Source organism: Neodiprion pinetum, chromosome 4 (assembly GCF_021155775.2).
Source record: "Neodiprion pinetum isolate iyNeoPine1 chromosome 4, iyNeoPine1.2, whole genome shotgun sequence".
NCBI classification, from domain to species: domain Eukaryota; kingdom Metazoa; phylum Arthropoda; class Insecta; order Hymenoptera; family Diprionidae; genus Neodiprion; species Neodiprion pinetum.
In genome coordinates, this window is record NC_060235.2 from 2,201,206 (window position 1) to 2,225,607 (window position 24,402).

The 24,402-nt window shown below is 41.5% G+C and overlaps 1 protein-coding gene across 5 annotated transcripts in view; it reads left to right on the top strand.

The window, feature by feature from the left end:
• LOC124215999 (TOX high mobility group box family member 3) overlaps positions 1 to 24,402 on the top strand; it is a 171,437-nt gene that overhangs the window by 22,645 nt on the left and 124,390 nt on the right. For 2 of the 5 annotated variants that reach the window (XM_069135826.1, XM_069135827.1), the window contains exon 1: positions 9,610 to 10,869. The exons of 1 other annotated variant lie outside the window; for it this stretch is intronic. In XM_069135826.1, coding sequence (XP_068991927.1) covers positions 10,798 to 10,869 — 72 coding nt within the window. In that variant the 5' untranslated portion in view covers positions 9,610 to 10,797. Of the gene's footprint in view, positions 1 to 9,609; positions 10,870 to 24,402 lie in introns of those variants that run through there. 2 more of the 5 variants (XM_046620005.1, XM_046620006.1) reach the window with 2 other exon arrangements.

A 24,402-nucleotide genomic window follows, 5' to 3' on the forward strand; every position in this document is an offset into this window, starting at 1 on the left:
ATTTCTCCGAGACGAATAATATTTCGGATAGAAGATGACAACAGCTAACTCCGGAATTGTTAGGCGCAGTTTGCTGTTGATTGGTGAACGATTAATTGAACCACGGTACAAAAAAAAAAATAAACTAATGAATATATAACAAGTCCGTAAGGTGTAGACATAAAAACGAATAACAAATATTACAATAATTGGTAGCGACCTCTAAATATTTTCCTACCTCCTCCAGATTTTGCGACAATTTTTCTTTCAGTATTTCTCACAAATTTTTCGAGTGGCACCGCAAAGAAGAAAGAAAAGTTAACAAACGAACCAGCCTAGTGAATATGCAATTATTTCCACTCTTGCTGATAGTGCATTTTCGCCATTCGTTAATTGAGGAGATTGTGGATGAAAAATACAGTGACAAAAAGGTGAAAAGTGCGAAAAGTAAGAAGTAAAATAAAAGGGACTGCGTCCCGAAGTGCCGAAGATGGCGCGAAGCACCGAGAACAGAGTCGGCCATGCAAATGCATAATTCATATCTTTCTCCTCGTCCCTGTAACCTCCGTCTCGTCACACCTTTCCTCTCCTGCCCCCGTCGCCTCCACACTCCAATCTCTCTTTATTCTACTTTACACTTAGTTTTGTTATTATAGAGGAAAGTTTATACCTTGTTATTTATGTGACGATTATTCTGCAAAAACTTTGTCGCGAATTCGCGACGAGACTGCGTCGTTCCAACACTTTTTTCCACTTTTTGAGAGAGAAACTTTTGCCAGCGAAAACCGGCTAAATGATCCACTTTGACAAAATCAGCTGGCAGTTATTGTTTCGTAACTATAGTTGATCTTTGAACAATTTGTCTCTCCCTCGAAGCATCCTCGTTATTACATATCACACGAATCTTGAATTCAGTTTGATGAATTTTTTTTCATTATTCTCATACTTGTACTCGCATTACGCGTATAGTATGTAGTAAATACCTACAACTGCATACGGATACACCAATTTATCCACATACACATCTATTTACTCCTCGGATGTTTCTACTCCATAGACTCTATTTCAGGCTTCAGCAGCATATTTCTGCAAAGAGCTTTTAAACTCTATTTGCAACTCTCGAAAGAGCGAAAGATATTGCATTGCCTTCGGAATATGCAGCATGCATTCCCATGTGCTCTTTATGCTATGGGTAGATATATTGTGCATAAATTTCCCCCTGCAGCATCCCCGATGCACCATGGTACCCATACTCGCGAATCTCCGAGCACACCTTGTGCATATAATATGTGGCTTGCTTCCAAACTCTGCAAGGCATCATAGCTTTAGATATTTGTTGTAACATTTCCTGAATTAAATATCATCGGGTTTTCCATGCAGTTCGACTCGTTGCAATATTTTGCCTATCCACTCGTCGGAGTTCCAATGACGCGAGGGGCAGTTTATCCGTTCATATCATTGGCCAATATGTTGCAGTATTCCGCACCGTGTTGATATCCGTATATATATATATATATATATATATATATATATATATATATATATATATATATCCCAAGCATATTTTGAATTTTTTTTTATTAGTATTGTTATAATTATTGGCTGTAAAAAGTGGCCGTGTATGAGCATCGGAATAAAACGCGGATTATGCGATTGGTCAGCGATGCTTGGGTGCTGAGGATTTTAATGGGACGGCAGCATGGTTCTCCAGCTAGGATGAGTATAATGCATTTACAACCATCGTAAAAATATAAAACGGTGCTGCGTGATATGCGTGTGACTTATATAGAATGGTATCTACATTGAAGGAAAGTAAATTAAATCGGAAAACTCTTAGGACGACAAGTAATAAGCGGATGATAAAAATTTCGATTGAAAAAGATTTCAATATATATAAAAAAAAAAAAAAACTGTTACATTGGTCTGTCTCAACGAGTAGCTGTACATAAATCGTTTTTGTTCCGATTCTTCAGCCCCGAGAGAGGATAGAAGGAATGAAATAAAAAAAACGGAGATACAGGGAAAAAAATCCCGACGCTGTAAGGAAAATGTATATCTGAAAAAAAGCTCAGAGTGAAAACAAATTGAACAGAGAGCGATCCGCCTGCACTATGTAGTCGTCCATGTTTGAAATATATCCCGTGTGTATATGCGCGGAGATATGTATGCCGGAACGGAAGTAATCCGACAGAGGTACGAACTAATAAATTCTTTTTTATAGCCAGTTTTTCGCGTTTTTACTCATAAAATACCTGTGTCCCGCAGCAGTAGTAGGGAGACGTATCTGGTATACAGGCATAGAACGTACGCGACGATCCGTTTGTTACACACACGGTAGTTCGGCTGGACATAAATGTAAGTGCCGAGATACGGAGTCCCGTAATTTAGAATCCTATCGCGTAAATGTATGCGTTGATGAAATTGTGCGTAATACAAAATATACACGTTATACGCAGAATTTAAATCCGCGTGTAATAAACGCGTATAATAGTGATGGAGATGAAAAGAGGCAAGGATTTATCGTGTATGGAGCTTTGAAAAAGATGCAATCAAAAAAAATAAGAAGAACAGAAAATTTCGTGTGTATAGGAAAATACCCGGTCTACGCATACTTTGAATTTTTCCAAGCCAGTGGTTGAGAGGTAGACGGCGAGGGGGGGACGGTGGAAGAGGAGCTGGATAGACGGGCAAAGGACGGGGCGAAGGGGAGGAGGAGGTACGCCGTTGTTGCGGCCCGTTCAAAGAGAGAAAGACCCAATAAGAACGACTTTTAACATTCCCGTAGGATCGATAGCTCCGGGCGGAAAGAAACAGCGCGCGAGTGAAACGAAATTTCAAATACAAATCGCATTCGCCGTATTCTCCCTCTCGGTCCCCCTTTTCCTCCACCCCTCCCTCTACTGCCCCCTCCTCCTGTCCTTTCTCCTCCTCCTCCTCCTCCTCCTCTTCCTTCAGCCCCACCAAACGGCACCCTTCCCCACTTCTTTACGTCCCGACTCTCTGCACCCCTTTTACCTCCCCTCCGACACACGCGCACTTTCACATATATATATATAAGCGCACAAATACCAGATTGAAAACATGAACACACGGATTGAGAGGCGCGCGCGCGCCGCCAAAGTTATAATGTACATTAATATATATATATTATATACCATGGCGTGTAAAAAACTGGATTCATAAGAGACATTAAAAACAAAAAATCGTTATTCTTCTGTCCCCGAGTCCGTTCCGGGACGCCTGTATAAGCGATGGTCGCAGTTGGTCTGTGATTTCTTACTTATGAGGCAGAATTAACCCTTCAGTGGTGCAGACAATTAATTAATACTACGCTCTTTGGTACAAGGATTAAGCAGGGATGATTGTAAGCTTTTCTGATCGTCAACCACCGGTAATTAAAATAATGCGCGTCAGCGCGTTTTTCCTGATTATTCGTTTAGCATCTCCCGCTTGAGCATAATATCTAAAACCGTTGACGTTAGGTTAGGTACATCTTCCGGCGTTGGTTAGAGCTCGGATGTTATCCACCGCTTGAGCCTGTCAGTCGGTAAACTTTCGTACCTTATCCTACATGGTGTACAGTAAAAAATCCGTAACAAATTCAAGGACATTAAAAACAGAATATTTCCGGAAGTCAAGATAAATTCGAGGATAATTTCGAGGGCTTTTAAAGGACAAGCGATATTCAAGGATATTTCCAGGAAAACTGGACGCAATGTTCTAGTTGATAATGGACAACGAGCAGGAAGCGATTGGGAAGTGACTGGCGAGGCGCTCGACCCCTGGAGAGTGTCTCTCTGTGAGGACATCGTACCTGACAACAAAATTTCTGCTAGACTGTACTACGCCGGGAGGGAAAATCCATTTCGTTTTAACCTGACGTTCAAATTGAATGTTTTGTAGTTGCGGCGGGGGTTCGGGGCGGTTGGGACGGCGGGGTGCCGCCCCTACCTTCACCTCTCCTCCTCCTTCCTCTAAATCACGTTTATCGGAGGGTAGCCCCGGTACCGTCGGCCTCCCGGAGGAGCACCGCGGGGCCGGCGGGAGAGGCCTTGCGGAGGAGCAACTCGCGGATATTGATTCCCATGAGACGCGCGCGCAACTCGCGAGGCTACGGGTACCGTGGGGTCCCCGGTCGGGCAGGTGGGAGGGTTTTTATGAGCTTTAAAATTGAACCCATTAGCCAGCTTAGCTGTAACTAGAAAATTGCCTTTTGTTAATTTGGATTTACCGGGACGCCGGGAATTTCATGCTAGGGTGTACCTGCGTACAAGGGGAGGAGATTCCGAGACGGTCGAAAGAGTGCAATGGTGTTACACCTGCAGGGTTGTACGTCTATTAGCATCCCTGAAGCAAGAATTACCCGGTTTGAAGATGTTCTCGAGATCAAGAATGGTGTTCAGCGGTCCTGGAAACTATCCTTGAATTCTTCTTATCTCCTGGAAATATTCTGTTTTTAATGTCCTCGAATAACTTGAAAATTTCCTGGAAATATCCTTGAATTGGTTACGGATTTTTTACTGGACACCACGTCAAATCACCGGAGAGAGCTTAAGACCCAACGTAACGGTTCATCTTGTACCTAGATAAGCGTCGAGAAAAGTTGGAACCGGTTTTCCTTCCCCTCTCCAAAAACTGCTCTGTAATAACTGCAAGCGATTCTGACGTCTTATGGAATCCATTTTGAATGTTGTACCAGCTACAGTTACGTACCACCACTTTGCCCTTGTACATGAGAAACTGCACAGAGGGGGACGCGCAAGCGTCGTTCCGATTTAGGTACGGGGATCGGGAGTCGGGGGTTGAAATGTACCTACTCGGAAATGTTTAACCTCTTTGCGGATTTCTCAAAGTCTCTCTTTCTACTCTGTTTCCTCTTCAGACCCTTCGTCGCAGATCTGGGAGGCGGGCGTTCCCCTCAAATCAATGGCCCGTTCCTCGGGGCTAAAAGCATAGCTATGAGAGCTGCTTGCTTCGTACTTGCAGGCTACAGGCATGGAATTCCAAATTTACATCTAAATCCCTCACTCGCGTCTGACGGCATCGACCCTCGATATCGTTCTCCGCGTAAAGGGATGATCGTGAACTGGGGGAAGTGTAACGGCGATTAATTCCTGCGACCTTACTGGCCGAGCCTCAGAGACCGAACTTGTTTTACTCACGGTTTACTGTTTATTCGAAATCTCTTCAAAGCTCCTCCCTGCCACTAACGGGCACCGCTTTTTGGTCTCACATAATCCAGTCAGTCGAGTCTGTACTCGCAATGTCTTTGTCATACTTCAGCGTCTTGTCTCGTAACGTAATTTGCGTAATTTCCGTTGTTTACCGTAGTGAAATAAAATGTCAAGTCTGGGTCGTTAGGCACAGAGTTATAACGTGGGCAGACATTTATGAAGCACGCGAGTCAGAACGTACGTTTTATCTCTACCCTTAAGCCTCCGTTTCAGAATTGCGTAAATGTAAATTCGCAAAATGTTTGGTGTGCCGTGGCTTCTTTGAAGATTGTCCAAAATCGGATTTCGCATACCGGTGCGGTAAAATAACCTAAGTAGCATCCGCTTTGCCGCAGGAGTTCCGAGAGATTCCAGGGAAAATATTAAAGCTGGGTGCAATGCCTTCCCACGGCACATTTTCACCGCAATAAGAAATTACCCCCGATATTCCATCGGCGGTATCGTATTCTTGATAGACTCGCAAAACGCGTTCGTATCACGCGTGTGTAATAAAATGGCTCTGCCGGTGAACGAGAAGTGTAAGACTTTACAAGTGTAAGCAACCTCGTGTCTCGGACTTGGTTTTTCTACTTTTACTCGACCGTTTAGCTCTGACTGGCTGGCTACACTCTGCCACAAGTGGTCGGAGATCAGTGATCTCTGCTCGGGTCGTCTATGCGGTGGTCGGCTGACCTCACAGTGCCGTTACTACTGTGCCTCGGAATTCTATTGCCAGGGGATTCCCCGCCCGCGCTCTTTTCGCTCCGCCGTTAGGGCGCGCTTTAGGACTTCTTCTCCTGGCCTAATAGGATCTGAAAGTTCGGCCCGAAAGGATATTCGAACGAACGACCGTGGACCCCGAAGCATTGGGGTGAAGTTTGACGAATTTCCAAACGCAACGGCAACCAATTGTCAAGCGAGTCGGGCTTATTCGCGATTTTGAAACCGACTGAAATTCTAGAGTCGCCACCGCGCCTGCAACGTGGTCGGAATAGTCCGGACGGCACGGCGTGCGCTGTCGGCTGGCACTTGGCGGTTCGCCGCACGCTCCTATAGGTGTTAAATCTGGTGACACTTTGTCGGGAATTGCAGGGGTGTTGGTTGGTTACGCGTGCGATGATCCTCCGAATGTCGTCGACCATTATGTCTCACAAGGAAGGTGTATGCCAGGTCGATTTCTGCGATTTCATTTCTTTTTTAATACGTTATAGAAGGCTAAAAACTAAGCGATAGGTGTTTTTTGTTTGCCTGCCATTAAATACCTTAAGGGGTCGAAACCACCCTCCAAAGTAAGGCATGTCAAGGGGGGATTTGGCAATCATACTTATTTTTGGATTCTTTTTTTTAAAGAAAATGAAAACACTCAAAGCAGTTTCAGTTTGAGAGGTTTATCGTTTATAGTTTAAAGACCGTTTTGAATTTTTTCATCGAAATTAATAACGAAATGGTGGCATGAGGATTTTAGTAGCGAACGATTCCGAACTCGAGGGCTTTTCTAGTGGCGCATCTCTTGACATCACTGTCCAACTTGTAACAGAAAAAAAAATTCGAGTTAAAAACACCCTTTCGGGTTCGAGTGCGTAGCCCAAATGGTAAAAAAAAATCTTTTCATGTACATACGATTGTGGATAAAAAATTGGTGAAAAAATTGGTATGAAAAATTTTGGGATCGAAATTCAAACAATTAGCCACAAGCTCGAATCGATATATGTAGAAGTTTCAAAGGTTGCGTCAAAATTTCAAGTTGAACGGATAAAAATTGAGCGAGGAATCTGCGCCACTGGATTAAAAACGTGGTCGTTCGCAACTCATATGCATCGTGCCACCATTTTGTTATTAATTTCAATGACAGAATTCTACAATGTTTTTGAAACTATGACTAATAAAGCCTTCGAACTAAAATTGCTCCAAGTGTTTTGATTTTCTTTAAAAAAATAAAAAAAACAACTCCTCAAAATAGGTATGATTTTAGACCGTCCAAGCTGTACCCTCCCCCCCCTCCTTGCGGATCAATATGTCACATAGAGAAACCTTCCTACTCAAACGAGCCAGTCGCTCGGCATTTCGCTGATCTGTTGCAATGCAGAAGCGTCGCGATCAAACGTTCATGTATATCAAAATTGTGGGACGAGATCGGTTGTCCGAAGGCGGAAGGTCAAACGGGTATTTTGGCGGGCCTCGGAGGGTCGTTGAAGAAGGTCATTGAGTAGCGTCGTTGGCCTTGTCGGCGGTACGAGAAAAAGAGAGAGAGAGAGAGAGGGAAACGAGGATGGCGCTTCGCCGCGTTGGTGCGAGAAAGAGAAGCACGGTGGAGACGGAGGGAATTTGCGAGTGCGACGGAGATGCCCGATTTAGATATCACGCCTGACCTCGCGGTCGCCCGACAACGTTTCCTCGGGGCAAAGCCGACCGCCCGGCTGCCTTCCCACCCTCCCCGCTCTTCCCAAAGCCCCTTTTCTAACTCCCTTCGTCGCTTCCTTCCTTCCTTCCTTCCTTCCTTCCTTCCTTCCTTCCTTCCTTCCTTCCTTCCTTCCTCCTTCTCCTCCTCATCCACGTGTCTATGAATGAACCGAACCCACGTGCCGGCCACGTGCAGCTGATCCACGCAACCTCCCGCCTCTTTCCAAGATCCACACCTAACTGACTCACACTTCCGCACATTAACGTGCCCTGTCCGTACGAGAGACGAGAGTGCATGTATCGACTACGGGGACCGCCAAGTGTGCCGAGGAGTCGCGATGCGATCCTCGTCTCGGACAGCCTTTCACGAGGTACAATTTGCCTCATGCGGCTGCCTCTCAGCCCAGCAGCCTGCAGCCCGGCACTTGACCCGCGTCAATCTCAAGTGTCAGTATTGAAAACACGCGATTTGATGTTTATTATGACGGGTTGGCGTTTGTCATACCTTTGATGTAAGAGGTCCAAGTTCTTAACGTCGATCCATTACGGTTGACGAAAATTCGACATACCGTGGCAAAGTTTAACGCATTGTATACTCGTGTATTTGCAACAAAAAAAAAAAAAAAACAAAACAAAACTTGCGTGTGGCAATCACGCGCGACAGAAGTGAAACCTTCTGAAATTTATATGAATGATTTACCGTGACTTGGAGTACTCAAAATATGCCTGTTTGAAATGGCTTATAAATTCAAATGAGGCTGAGAGAATGAGAAAGAGAGGAAGAGAGAGAGAGAGAGAGAGTCAACGAAGGATAGGGAGAATTAGCAATTTCTCATTTTTATTTATCAGCCTCGTCGCTAAAGACGTTTCACTTATTGTTAAAAAAAAAAAAACTCGACTCCTTCAACGTCATTCCGAATTGGCAAAACAGAGACTTTTTGTTCAATGGTTCGTCGATACACGAACGTCATCCTGTAACTATTCATTCTCGCATGACCACGCATGTGCTTTTACAATTAGATAGCTGGAGTACGTAGCAAACGATCGATCTAGTCTGAAAAATTTATAATTCATTGCAGAAGTTTCTGGTCTACAGACATAATATTTAGCGTGTTTTATCATAGCATATAGGACAATTATCAGGAGCTATTCTAACTCTAGTTTCAGTATACGGATACAATCGTGTTAAACAGTAGGTACGGTACCTGCTACTTCAAAGTTTCGTTGAACAATGTTTAACGTCTCGCATTATGCAGGGTGTGCGTTAAAATCCTGTAAGACATTTGATCAAAATTCTCCAGCAGGTCCTTTAAAATTTTTGGTTTGTCTTAACCATTTCTTAGTCTATGACTAAGGAAAAAAAGAAAATGTCAAAATTAAAAGTTAACCGTTAATATTACAAAAATTTGCGTCACGCTCGTTAACAGAAATGTAAGAAACAACGCAAATATAAAGTGAACCTGCTCGGACGTGAAGTTTAGTACAAATTTTTCCAACAGTAATAAATTGCAACGAAAATTTCTTTCGTCGACGAGGGTCATCAAGAGACAAAACGTATGTCTAGCATTATACCAAACATAAATATAAAATATATAAATAGTAAACATACATTTTGTCTCTTTTCGAAACCTTCACCGTCGGACCAAATCTCCGTTACAATACGTTGCTTCACGATTCCCATCTCGTCTAAAATTGTAAATTTATCAAACTTCTAGTAGATGGGGGAAAAAAAAAAAAAAAACACCCGGTTCCTCGAGTCCCGCGCCATGTCTTTCACAGACATTAATGTTGGTCGCGAGTTGGCCGCGATCGCAAGTAGAAGGCAGAGAGATCGACGCGGGACGGACAAGTTGGTTCGCCGACTGCGCACGAGGAACCTGAAGCCGCGGGCGAGGGCGAGGTGGGGGGAGGGGGGATGGATGGCGGGCGTCAAGGCAGGTGGAGAAGGGACCCTCTCGAGGGGTCGCCGAGGGGGGGACGAGGACGAGCATCCACCCGCCGGCGCCGCTGCACTGCACCGTCGGCGACTATCGCGGCAGCACGCATCGCGCACACAACCGATCAGCCCTGCATATAATACGCCGGACGTGTAGGAGGTGTAACGTTGTTATCGCGATCCTGACCTTGCCCCCCCCCCCCCTCCCGCCCGCTCCCCCTCGCCGTCCGCACCCTCGATTCAGTGAGAATTAACATCAGTGACGAGGGAAGGAAGGTGACGATTAAAAAAAAAGAAAAAAAAACAACACTAAAAAACCGGAAGAACCGAATACCCGTTCTGTTCCTTTCCTTTTCTCTCCTTTCCTTTCGGTTTTCGCTTCTCGCTGAGTGGGATTCCTCTGCGACAACCGCCTCTGACAGTTGACTATCGAAACTGCAGAAAGGAGGTTTAGTGGTCGGTGGTCGTTGTGTTTGCGGGGAGACGTTGGTCGTGCGGAAACTACGAGCTTGGAACAGTTTCATCCGACGATTACAAGCCGGCTTGGTTGTCCTGTTGTAACTTTCGACTCGGGTTTGGTTACTCTGTGCTTGAATAAATTATCCGCATTCTACGGTTATATACGATCGTCGTCGTCGTCGTCGCGAAAGTTGGACCGGTGTGGTACGTGTGTCGAGCTTTCGGGTAACAATGACTCACTACTAGTTTCATTGACCTGACAGCGTCGCACTGTCCTTATACACGTGCATTGGCCGAAAGCATCGAAGGATAGAGATAGATAAGAATAATACTTGTGAACAAACTTGAGAGGTTTGTTTGTCGTTTGTGCGGTAGACAGATGAATTGATCGTAGTGCGATGATTATGCGCAATCGGGTGTTTTAGGAACACTTGCGTTTATTGCAAATACTCGTGACTATACGTGATAGTTGTATAAAAACGGTATAATAATAATAATACCAATACCGATATATCGGTAAGCTAGTGCCGATCAAGTGAGTGGTGAAATAGAGAGGGAGAGGAGAACCGCCGGTGAATCCACTCTCGGCAATCTTGGCGTAAGATGAACGACTGTGTCACAGGTGCTGAAACCACGATCAATCTGCAGCAGTGCGGACGTGAATTAGATACAAGTGTACAAGAGTATCTTCCCGTTTGAGCAGTGTAGTCTCGGTGCAGTGTGCCAGGCGAGTATTTATCGCGGGACTCGATCCTGCCTTCCAGATATCACAGGATATATACCCATTACACAGGACGAGGAGGGATCGCGATGGAGGCTGGATACCCCATGCTCAGCAACGACCTCGACGTCTGCCGAATGTTCGACCAGTATTTGTACAAGGTCAGTAAATCGACGCCGGTATCGATAAGCCGGCGTAAATCCTTGTTAGTACATTGTTTTCGACTTTGCGATACGTTATTACAGGTCTTGTGTGTCTAATCGCGCTGCTCTTGAAGTATCGCGGCAACTTGCCCAACTCGATACAACTAGATACGTATTTTACATATACGAGTGTATCTGATCTGAGATCCGAGGGAGAGACGAGCTTTCCTTCCAGTACTCGATGAGTAGCCGGATAGGTTGTTGCATACCTCGAATGGTTGAAATGGTTTATGTTGTTCCGCGCCACCGGTTTCACAATTAGAGATCCAATACCAATGATCGCGTCGAAAAGAAGGGCGCTGACGCGCCAACCACACGTAGGAATCTCCAACGCTCCGGCAACGTAGATGTACGTGTAGCGTAGCAACGTCCGCTTCTTCGCAAAAGGAAATTTGCAATTTCCTGGCCTCAGAATTAATCATTAGAATTAAAGGCGCCCTCTTCCTCCCTCCCTCCCACCCTTATTCTATTTATCTTTGTATTTCGCTCAAGCGCTGCTTCTTACCGCTCACTGCTTACTACAGCAGCAGCAGCAGCAGCAGCAGCTGCCAATAACACTGCAACAGTAAAAGTAATTTAATTATGTTGGCAGCGAGTTGGAATTTCTGCCTTCCCCGTGTGCGTTGCGTGGTATGTATCACACACACGTACGTATAATATGTATCTCTCCTTGCTGGCTTACACTCGGCTCTCGCTGTGTCAGCTCGCACACATCCTCATGGTTTACATACCGATACACCTACAGCATTCAGGGAGTAGCAAGCAGCAGCTCTCTCTCGCTGCCCGGTGTATAAATTGAAATTCTTCCGAGTCATATTTATAACTTCAAAGCCCCCCGAGGAACGCAAGTTTGTCAGCGGGCAAACATACACGAATTCATGTTTTAAAATTATACGGATGTTATTATACACGTGCTTTGGATTATACAGGTTTCTAGATAAAACTTCCTACTCGCTCGCGTCTCGTTGTACGGTTTTCAAATTTTTCTCTCACCCTCTCCCTCCTTTTCTTCTTCTTTTCACCCCATTATTTTCTTGTATCGTTTTTCACCAACAGATCGGATGGATCGCCCTATCATCGTTTGAATTCTCTCTTCTCGCCGGTGATCATCGTCATCGTCATCATTATTATTAATATTGTTATCAGGATTGACGTGCAAGTTTTTTTTTCTCACAAATGATCTCTTCGTGGAACCATTTTCGGTTCTGTGTCAAGCGCTATGACCGATCTTGCATCGTCGCGTATCTGACTGGGTATTATGTATATACCCTACACTTCACTTGGCCTGCCTGCAGCAGCATTGCAATATCGATTTGTCGTAGACTCGTCGTCGCGAGGTGCGGGAGGATGAGATAAAAGGAGAAGCAAATAGAGAAACAGAGATGGAGAGAGAGAGAGACGAGTTTTTACCGGAGGTTTTGGTCCCTCGTATATTTCTCTACGAGTACCAAACAACCAACCAACATTTACACGCTGCAGCAGTAGGTACGTAATATTGCCTCCCTAATGCATTTCTTCAGGTTTATTTCCTCTCTTCTCTCTCTCACTTCTTTTGTCCTCTGCACTCCGTCGACCGTTGTATACATACATGTACACATCGGATGAGAACGCATGTAACACGAAGCCATTCATCTTAGGCACAGTGCACGTGTATAATAATACGCTTTTTACTCTGCTCGGCCTTTCGGTTGAAACAAAATGAAAGCCCGATTCTCTCTCTCTTTCTCTAACCCTCCCACGCCCCCTCTCCCCCCTCACTCTCCATTCCGCCATAACGCTGTACTCGTGCCTGCACGGCGAAAAAAATAATACATGCATACAAAATAAAACAAATGAATAGAGAGCAAATTGAAAGTGTAGAAAAAAAATCATGTGATATAATATCAAGCACCGTCCACTCCCAGCCGCGTCTTTCGCGCAGTTTTGTTTTTTAACATTTAATCTGTTCGTTGGATGAGTTTGCAGGAAGAAAGTTAAAAGTGAATTCTGACGATTATACTTATTTATTATTAGCACTTATAACACATCATTTATTATACAATGAAATTTCACCGTTTACAAATACCCGCTATTTCGAAATTTTTTTAAATTATCATACCGCATGAAAATGTTGATTGCGTACATACATACGTATACATTATATCCTGCGCATTGAACAATAATAATAATAACAACAACAACAATAATAATAATAGTGAAAATAGAAAGAGAAGCAAAAATATGGCGAAAGCCACGGGTTTCTTTTTTTGTTTTTTTATTCCAAGAAAAACAAAATTCTGTTCGTGCAGTTGCGCAATACACTCGTTATATACAATAATAACAATCCAGATTTGATTTCATTTTTATTAAACGACGTTTGCGATAGATTTCCAATCGTGAAACATAAAAATCCGACGTTAGTTATCTGTAAAGGCAATATTTCATTGTCCTCGTGTTTTTTTTTTTTTCTCATTCTTTTTCATATTTTCTTTCCCTTCTTTATTATACGTACATATGGAGTACATAGATCAATCGTTAGGACTGACGGTTAAATCAGTGCAAACAGATAAGGATAACAGATGTGGTAATAAATAACACGGATTCACCTACATATGATACTGCATATACCTTCCGATGTTCCTATACATGGATACATGTATATTATATATACATATAATATGTGTATCGCATGTCTGGATATTATACCCCATACAGGTATGCAAACTCAGGCGTATACGTATAAGGTGGAGATTTTATTTACACATGTGTAGGTATGCGTTATACAATGCCTGGCCAACTTCTGCGCATACACATGCATACACACGTGCATACACATATGCATACCTGCTCATGGCTCGCGCGCATCGCTCAACCTGACTGCCGGCGATTCGTTAAAACCTTTGGATATACATGGACGATAACGCCGAACGGCATAAGCATGTATGTACGTGTATATGTATAGGCGAGGGTGTGTGCGTGTGTGCAACACAAGGGAATACACCCATATCTTGGCAATTCATAAATTTAACGCTTTGTCAACGTGATGTTGTATCATACCAGGCCTATTTCTTCTCATATACCGTATGTCCTACACCATGCATTCCCTTTCCCGGCATTTTTCCAAACAGAGATATCGCGCGAGGACTTTGTCGTGGCTATTGATTGCATATACATATATATATATATATATTACGTTGTGTAAATGGTGAGGAGAAAAGAAAGCAAATAAAAAAAGGAAAAAAAAGAACGAAAGAAAAATCGTAAAGAATTAGCGAAAGAACAAAAAAAAAAAAGAAAGAAGAAAAGAAAAGTTGACGAGGAACAATAAGGAGCGGCGAACGTGTGTAGGAGAAAAGAATATATGTATGTACATATATACGTATACATATGTATAGTTATATACATATAATGTATAAAATATATTTTACTTTCCGAAAAGTTTTTATTATGATTAAATCTCGAAATTCATTTCAACTTTTCGTCTGAGAAATGGACGCTGAGACGACGTCGGCGCGGCGCGGCGTGGAGGAGGAAAGTAGCGAGCAAGACCAACTTCCAGGTTATATAGGAGAGAGAGAGAGAGAGAGAGAGGAGAGGTGGGTTCCCGGCTAAACTTGAAAGAATTTATTTTCACTCGCGATGACGTATATTTATTCTCTCTCGTTTCGACTGTTAATTTAAAAACAATTTTCACTTCATTTTATTTATTTACTCCTTTTCCTAATTCAATTCATTTCTTTCGATGCGAATAAAAAATACGTTCACTACAACGTACCGTCGTATCTGCACTTATTATCGTTAAATCTGCAAACGTTGAGATTTGAATGAAAAAAACAACGATAATCTCGTAAATTTTCAAAATATGGTTCGTATAAATTCGTCAGTGTCGACACGCCGTTCGATACCGCACTTGACATTCATTATCGTGATTAATATACGATACGTAGTTGCTGTGATTGTAATAGGTAAAATTGAAATTGATTTTTACCTAGGACGCTTAATCCGTCTATCTATCCGTATTCTACGTACGTGTATCTACGTATCCATGTACGTTATACACGCCTTTGTTGTATACAATACAAGTATGTTATTATACCTAGCCATGAGTTATAGACTATAATCCGGCAGGTGATGGCAGTGCAGAACTGTTGCCCTGGCAACATCGCCGATCGTATAACTGATAAGTCCTGCAAGGCGAGGTGTGTAAATGCTGAGCTAACGTTATTTACCGTACAATAAAACAGAAATGGTGCCAGACTGCGTCACCTCTATTTCTATCTTCATAATTCCCCGGTCGATAGATGATGGCGATGACGACGACGACGATGATGATGATGATGATGATGCCACGTCTCTCCTCTTACTCTGCAACTCGATCGTATTATTATACATAACTCGGTGTTGTCGATTATTTCGATAGTTTTTTTGTTTTCTCTTTCAACGTCTTTTCACTCCTTCAAAGTTATCAAAATTAATAATTTCATATTATTGACAGATTTTTTTTCACCCTTTATAAATGATTGAAAACAGGGAACAAGTATATACGTATTTAAAACCGTATACCTTCCGTGGCAATGAGTGTAAAAAATACACAGTGGAGATTAATTTCAAATATCTCAGCTTCCAATAAAGTTGGGAGAATTTTTCTTTTTTGTTTCTAAATTAAATTTCAAACAATTCCGCATAAAATGTTTGTATTGCGAAAGTAATTAAGTTGAACTAAGCAAATAAAAATTAACGTTGAAGTGGTTCAATCCTTACAGTTTGCTCTCAAAGAGTAGAAGATTTTTGGAAGGGGGGCAGATTTCATCCTCATTGCCTGTCAGGGGTTAAACAGTTTCGCTGTACAATCACAGGTGTATATACTTTGTAACTCGTTGTTAAATGTAGAAGTAAAGTCGGATGAATTCCCACGATGGAAGTTGTATAAAATTCCGGACTGATATTAACCCAGATTACGCAAAAACCGCGTCTCGCTTGCTCCCAATGTACGTATATGCGTGTATACATATATACCTACACCCATATACACGTATGCATTTACCTGCGGTATTAGGTAAATTATAGAGCAACTCCTCTTTCGACAAGAAAGTCCAATTAGGTTCCGAGATATATGCGGTTCGTAGGTATAATATTTTTACAAGTTGATTCGTCACCGCGTATTATGCGCAGATATTATTATAAATACACGTTGATAATCCTATCCGATCGAATCGATCTAACATGCATTGATTAAATATAAATAAATATTATATAAATAAAGATGAAAAAAAATTGAATTGAAACAGTTTTTTTTTTTAATACGTGGGAAAGTTGTTACAAATAAATGGATACACCCGTATATATGTATATACACGTACGTGTATGACATGAAATATATATTCGCACGAAGCCTTCGGAGACTCGGAAACTCTACGTAACGCTATACATCACACGGAGGCACATAATGTAGTGGGTACACTCCGAGGGGTGATATATGGCGGAAAGTTTGAAACTTTGTCAGTCCTGCATTAAACTTTCGAGCCAACTATTTCTTGAGGGAAAGGGAAGAAGAAAAGCCGGGGTTAAGGTAACGCCGTTCCCCCTCACGGAGAGAGAGAGAGGAAAGATGAATAGAATGATTTAAGTATATATAGCTGTACAGATTTTCTCGGTTCGTTGTGAAAATTGGAAATGGCGTTAAACTGAACGGCGGAAATCGACCGGATCGAAAGTTGGTAACGCTAATCAGACGAAAATCACTGTTTTGAAAATTTAGAGAGGCTTCGAGGGAGCTTGATCTACGATAATCTGAACACACGTTGCTTTTTAAAAATAGATTACTCAATTTTAGACGATCCCAGACCGTTGCGAAGTAACGATAATCGTTGCGAACTTGATTCTCTTGGAAATTCAAGGTACATATTTGTTGTAATAAGCATTCGCGTGCAGTGTCGTGAAATACGACAAAATGCACCAGCGGCAGCGTGATTATAATTAAAATTTCAATCAACCAGTTCTAGGTATATTTAATTTACTCTTTTCCCGAAAGATCTATGGCTCTTCAACTGCCGTTGCTGTTTTAATTAGAATTGTATTTTATCCCGCACGACGTTACGCAGTACTTGTATAAGTATAATATCTCTAGATGTTGCAGGCACGCTTTTCTCTTGTATTACTTTAGAATTTTCACTTTAACGATACACAAAGTTGTGAGTAATATCGTTTTATTAGATTATAATTCGCTATCGCGAATAAACTTTGTATTTTTTTTTTTATTGCTTACATCAATTGTAATACCAATTTACGCCGCTAAGAAGACCCAGACTTGTAATATTAAGTCTCCAGTTGATGTTTGAGAAGTGGATCTGACGACTTTTTCATTATTAATTCAATCTCATGAAATATTTATAATTTAATATCAACTTTTGATTTAGGAGAATAAGATTCGCGGTTGTGACGCATCGTTGTGTTACGGATCGTGATCTTTGGGTTGAATATACAAATGTCAGGAAAGGAATGATAGTTAAAGTGCTACAACGTGTTTCTTCACAAATATAAAAAAATTTTGAAAAAAAAAAGTGAAAATTCAAACGATCGCGTTTTTCCACGTAACGTGGAACGCTCATCTTTTTACAGAATCTTTCTTCCAACCCAAAGCATCTTTTTAGGGGGTGCCATGGTGGAAAATCGTAAATTACCTTTTTCCGAAACACCCGGATACTGCACAGACGGTGAAATAACGACGGTCGCAGTTCACGCCGCGCTGATTTTCACTCTAAATGATTCCGTCCCCTTCCCTTCCTGTTATCGATGAAAAATTCGTTAATAGTCAGTCCATCTTCTGCCAACGCAGGCAATTCCAGCTTACTCTCTCTCTCTCTCTTCTATCTGACTCCTTGTTTTTGCGTTCTGCCACATGAGTAATCGGCCCTCGCTGATCATGACACTTGTTGCTCGATGACCTCGCGTGATTCACGCAGTGTTCAACGTTACGCTGTACCTATATTTTCACCTGCAGTGTTTTAGCAAACGTTTCAATCGCCTCGCGTAGTTCCTGTATTTTCATGACGTAATTTCAGCAATATTTTTACACTCTCTTTTATCCTCTTTACGAGTAATATCGTTTGTAATGTCAAAATGAATCACGCGCGTATTACTATAGAAGAATAAGTTATTCGGGTCTTAAATAAGACACTGAAATTAGGGTAGCTTATCATTGAGGATCTTGTATCACATTGATTGCTATCTCATCGTGCGATTTATGCTAATTTTTCATTTCACCGACTAATTTACACTCATTTCCAATTTTACCCCGTACTTTCGACGATATTAATTCGAATTTCATGAAATCCCAAAAAATCACTGAAAATCATCTTGCAGAATGCTGGCATGTCATTGGAAATTACTTGACGGAATGAAAATGATAAATGCGTATACGGCAAGACATGGAAAGATCACTTTTACATCACGCGATTCCCAATATTTTCCGCTGTCTTAAAAATTTCCCTCATCCAAGTTCCTTTGATTTTCAATTTTATTTCCAAACGTTAAATTGACAACATCCTCCAGCAAACGGGCGCTTCCTAAGGTAAATGTACCAGTCATTGACACGTTCGGACCATTTTATCACCCAAAATTGTCAATTTCTCGACGATTGCAACCAATGTCCAGAGGATCGGACGCTGCAAATTAATTTGTTTCGTAACTTTAAAACCAAGGATCAAAGACGTACAACCAAGAAGGTCAATAACCGGCACCCTTACCTCGGGTTACAATTGTTGCTTCGTAGGAAGGATGCCTCCTCGAACCCGTCGCACCCGACCGGAGAAGCGAGAGACAAGCGGGGAGGAAGGTTGAGCGTAAGCTCGGGGGTTGGTTGACCGAGGGTTGTTTTAGCGGTGGGTCGGGTTAGCCGTTGCACAGACCGGCTTTATAGGCATGCCGGGCGGTCGACTGCCCGCTGACAAAATCGCAAGGGGTGGCCGCCACTTGTTGAGTCTCGCCGTTCTAACGCGATGATCCCGCTTTTCCGAAGCCTCCGGTATTCCGTCCTCCCACAACCGACGCGTATCGTACCTGTATAAATTCATCGTTTGCCAAAATTTTTCGATCATTGTTTCAGCGGGGTGACAAAACTTTCCCCGTCCACATTTTTTATTTAACCCTAATCGGTCACCTTGGGTGAATATCGCTCCGCACATTTTTCAAAATTTTCGCACTGTCACGTGGTTGATGACCTGTCGGAAACCGGATTTAGTCACGTGGTACAGCGTGGGAAAGCTTTAATGCAAATGGCGTACGGAGTGAACCACGTGATCCGTTAGTTCCATTGTCGGTATCGAAGCGCTGGTGTCGATTTCGTCTGCTTCTAATCGTTGCGCTATCGTCTGTTATTGATAATTTCAGAAATGACGAGTGAACCGTTATTTACTGGCTGATTCAAAACGATTGGCTGATTTCGCGCTGTGGCGTATCCACGGAAGTTTGTGATCAGCTGAGTCATTGGCGTAGACGGGGGATAATTTCCGTCGGTTGTTAGAAATACGGTCGATTTGACGCTGTCGATCTTATTAAAGGTTGAAAATATTTTCTCACGATTTTACGGCTTATCGATGCAATAATTTAAATCCTCTCAAGCTGCACAGCTGTGGCTTTGACGTTAAAGTGATAATCATAGGTATTAAAGTGCGTGTTCAACGTACATATTATACACGGTATTTCTTTTTTTTTCCTAGCCATTTTTGTTTTATCTTTTTCAAATTTTTAAAAACCGTTTTTCTTATTTTCACGGTGCGCAATGTCGCATGCATATTATATCGGCTTTCGTTTACATAAATTATAATGGACACATGTGACGTGTGTGCGTATATACATTACATTATACGTTTATTCCTGTTCGACGTCGAGAAATCTTGACGTTTCATTAATTAGCCGTAGAACGTATGTTATACGTTTATGCTATTAGAAAGTTAACGAACGATACCCTCCCTCCACCCCCTTGTCCTCATCCTCCTCGCCACCGACATGCATCGCGGATTGATCCTCGAAGCTCAAGCTGGTTAGCGATTATGTGTGTATGTAAGCACCCACCATACTTGTATACCTGTATGTGCAATGTGTATTATAAATCACTATCGAGTAGTGCAATCAGCAGAAACTAATGCAGCCGCAGCATTATAATAATAATAATTATTATCATTCTTATTAAGAAGTTGCTGCACGAGAGCAGGTTATGTGATAAATATACATTATATATATATATATATATACATATATATATATATATGTATATATATTTCAATTTTTGCGCTATCGTTAGTTTTCGCCCCCCTCTACAATCGTTCAGGTATTTTATACTCCTTTTCAATCTTGTTGCCGATGTTTTATGTTCGTTTTTGCATAAATTTACATTCAATTTACATAGATACATGAAACTAGATTTCCCTATCTGTGCATCGACGCGTGACGCGTTTCCGGAGCTGAAAAATATATTAAATAAAGTACTTGAATTGTATATATACATTTATGCGTATGTGTATGTGCGATACACTTTTACAAGCACACATCGTAGCTGTATCATTTATCTATTTCTCTTTGTTTTTTCTTTCCTCTCTTAGCTCAAGTTGGAGGAAAAAGTTTGACTCCAATATGCATTGTGCATGTTCGCGGAAAGTAGTTTTGTTCTTATATTTCTCTTTCACGGAAGCAAAAAGTTGAGTAAAAATAATAGTAATAAATATTTAAATGCAAATTCGCTGCCTGCGGCATAATTTTGTTTGAGCAGCGGTACGAGTTATTGTTTTTATTTATTATTTTTATTTTATTTTTTCTCGTCTCCCGCAGCTTGCACGTATGTGCAGTCTAGTCGTAAGACATTCGCTTCTACTGCACAGGCAAATCACCATGATTTCGTTAATTACAGTACCGCTTGATGTTTCTATGTACGGTGAAACGCTCAATCAAATACCCGGCTTGCGTCTCTTACACGATTCACAGGCTTGTCTGTAATAGGCTTAACAGGTATAACAACTCCGGAGGTAAAAAAGATCGGGACGAGGGATAAAACGGGGGAAGGAAGAAAGGACCTGTAATTATAAACTAATAAATATATCTCTCGATCTATCCGGTGCAACATATGTGTATATGTATGTAAGGTATAATACACACGAAGAAGAATTATCAGAGAGCATTGTGAGCTCGTTTTTACCTTTTTACCTTATTAACATCCTGCCGGTCGGGCATCATATTATTGTGTTGTTCCTTACGAATTTTGTATTATTATACACATCGTACGGAGAGAAGCTAGGAGCGATAGATATCTGAAAAAATTAGATGGTAGATTAATCACGAGTTTAAAACGGGAGGGGAGGCCAGTTTTCTCAAACTTAATTGATCTCAAACATAGAAGAACACTCGTTGTCTTACTCGCTAATTACACCTATTTGATATATTAAGTGAAAGATGGATAAATATTTTCACCTGAAATGGAAAAATATTTTTAATGAAACTGTAAATAGTCCAAAAACTTTTCCGCTTCTGAAATTTACGAAATTTTGATTTCGAATGCACCGTTTCGGAAAAACACGGAATAATCGATTGATTGATTAATTTTTACCGATTCAATCGAGTCGTCTTCGATCATTTTTTTGTACTTGATTAATCGACGCTTAGATTATTTTTACCTCAGTGGCCATCGATACAATACGAAAGTCTGGTTATAAAACAAAGGTTTTATAATCAAGTTTTTTTGAAAAGTGTCACACTTTTACTGCTTACCGAATAAAGAAAGAAAGAAAGGAAATTACGTTTCCAAAATGGATACAGATTTTATGGTGCAGATTGTACCATAGTTAGCAAATATACGTGTATTAAGCGTAGGTATACCGTAATATTTAGGTAGGTCCGCAATAATATCCGTGTAACAGGATAGAAATTTTTTGAATTTAAAGATTACACCGATAGTCGGTATATTACGTATCATACCCGGAGCGAGTGTTGGATGTAGCCGAATAATTCCGTGGGTCGGATAATGCATAAACTATACCTACCTACATGTAATATAAACTGTATAATAAGGGTATAATTCAAAAGACAATTTCAGCGCTGTCAATGAGTCCCGACACACACGCGCGCACGTGCATACCTGGTATTGTACGTACCTGTCCTTGTAATTATCACTAATTATCCAACCAAAGGACGTAAAACTTTCGTCCGCCATATTACCGGACTATTTATGCAAATTGTTGGCTATAGAGAGGCTGGCTGCCTGGCGACTTTGGTATTATTACACGTACACACACGCCTGCATATTTCGAATAACTTGAACGTCGCTTCGATGTGTGTTAATATCATGCCTAAACCACAAGCCGCGTCATGTTTAATATACCGATACCGAATACGCCGAGGTAGATAGATAACTTCGGTATTCAATTAGCCTCGCCACATAGATTACAGGTTCGGTCCGATGTTGTACCCGTAACTGTTAGTGATACACCAACCTCGGCTTAATTTCTTCTCCTGCCTGACGTTTATTATTTATATCTATGTGTCTCTGCTTGTTTAAAATCAGGATGAAGTTAGGGTGACGTTACGGTAACGATGCGTGTTTGGGAAGAGTCGCGTTACTTCGAACATTTAGGATTATCTGAAATTTGGTAAACCATGATTAAATTTATTAAACCCGGTCACTTTGTTTGCGCAAGTAAAATGAAGAATGATTGGAAAATCTTTGTGGTCTCAGAGACCCCATTTATGTATTGCATATTGTTTTACTTTTTTTTGCTTTAAGAATTTCTCCCACATCCTTGGTCGTCTTTTTGCTCACTCTGTGTCTGAATTTTCAAATTTTATTCAAGTCGTAACGTAATGTTGTACAGTAATAACGTTCCAAAGTTGGTTGGAATTTGAGTAACTCCCTGCAAGTAATGTGGAAGTTTCCTTAGGTGTAAGTGACTGGGGTTGAAAAACATGCTCATATATTTCGAAAATTTAACTCCTTGAAAGTCGTTCGGATATTGGATAATAATGATTTTTCCCCTGACGTTTCGTTACGTTAACGTTACTAACTACCGCCTCGTACTTAGTTTAAATCATTGACCACCAATTACCTACACCAATATAATTAGACCCATGTTATTATCATACATTTTACAAAATCCAATACCTTTTCTTTATTTCCCGTATACTGTATAATGTTCCGATAAATCCGCATAAATAGACATCGAACTATGTTCAGTCGTCGTTTATAGATTGATCGTTCAATTTTCCTAGATCCAATATTTCGAACTTTTCGAGCTTCGTGTAAAATATCATCGTTGTATCTACAAATATATCTGTGTGTGAAATTTCATCGAGCTGACCTGCTGCAGCTTCCTAATTCAAATTCATTCCGTACCGTTGTCCTGGTATTTTTCAGGAGCGATAAAGTTTTGTCCATCTCTTACGAACTCCGCATACCGATCGTATATATGTATATGTACATACTATATATTTATATATATATATACATATATATATACTTTGCGCTCCACGTGTTGTTGTATAGTATGTAAAACACGTAGGGTAAACACCTAGATTATACTATATTCGCCATCATTTTGCGGGGCGGGGTTGAAATTTCGAATTTGAAAAGTTCCGAAAGCGCCTGATTTCGAATTATTTGGTGGCGAGACTTGAAGTAGAGAAATGAAACTTTTACGAAACGATAAAGTTTCGAATGGTCGGAATCTCGACGGCTCAAAGTTCCGAAATGCAAAACTTCGGAGATTCAAGTTATAATAGAACAAAGTTTCGACAGAGTAAAGTTCGGCAAATTGAAATATACTTAGACAACATAGTTTACCCAATGAGTGGGTGTAAGAAATGAGAATAACGAAAAATCAGAAAGATCAGGATTCCGAACGTAAAAATGTCGAAAATTCAAAACAAAGAAACATCAAATTGGTGAAATTAAAACCTTCGATCATTCGGAATTTCGATGATTGAGATTCTTAAATTTGTTCATTTCCGCACTTTCGAAACTTTGATGTTCCGTCAAAGTTCAATTTCTTCACTTCAAGTTCCGCCACCAAAGAAATTCGTAATTTGGCACTTCCGGAACTTTTCAAATTCCAAATTTCGACACCGCCCCCATTCTTCTGCGTACAGCTGTAGGCGAGGAGAATTCCGCAAGATTATTTTCACGTTCCCTGTTCCCCTTTCGACCTTTCGTATGGCATCGATCATCCCCGTGTTGACCGGAATAAAAAAGCATGAAAAAATCACAAAACACCTAGCTAATTGGCAATTTTTTTTGCGAATCATCGTGTAAACGCGTTAAATCCCGCAGCTTCGCGCGTGGCGGGACACGAGGAAATTCCGTGTAGGTACCGCACGTTTATACGTACCTATACCGAGGGGATTCCCCGGAGTGACGTAATCCGCCATCCGGGTTTTGCGAGGGTCGGCGCTCCCGGCACGCGACGTTCACTTCCGGCCCCCCGGAGAGCCGAGGAAAGTGCCCACCTCACACCCTTCGCGCATCCGCGTTAC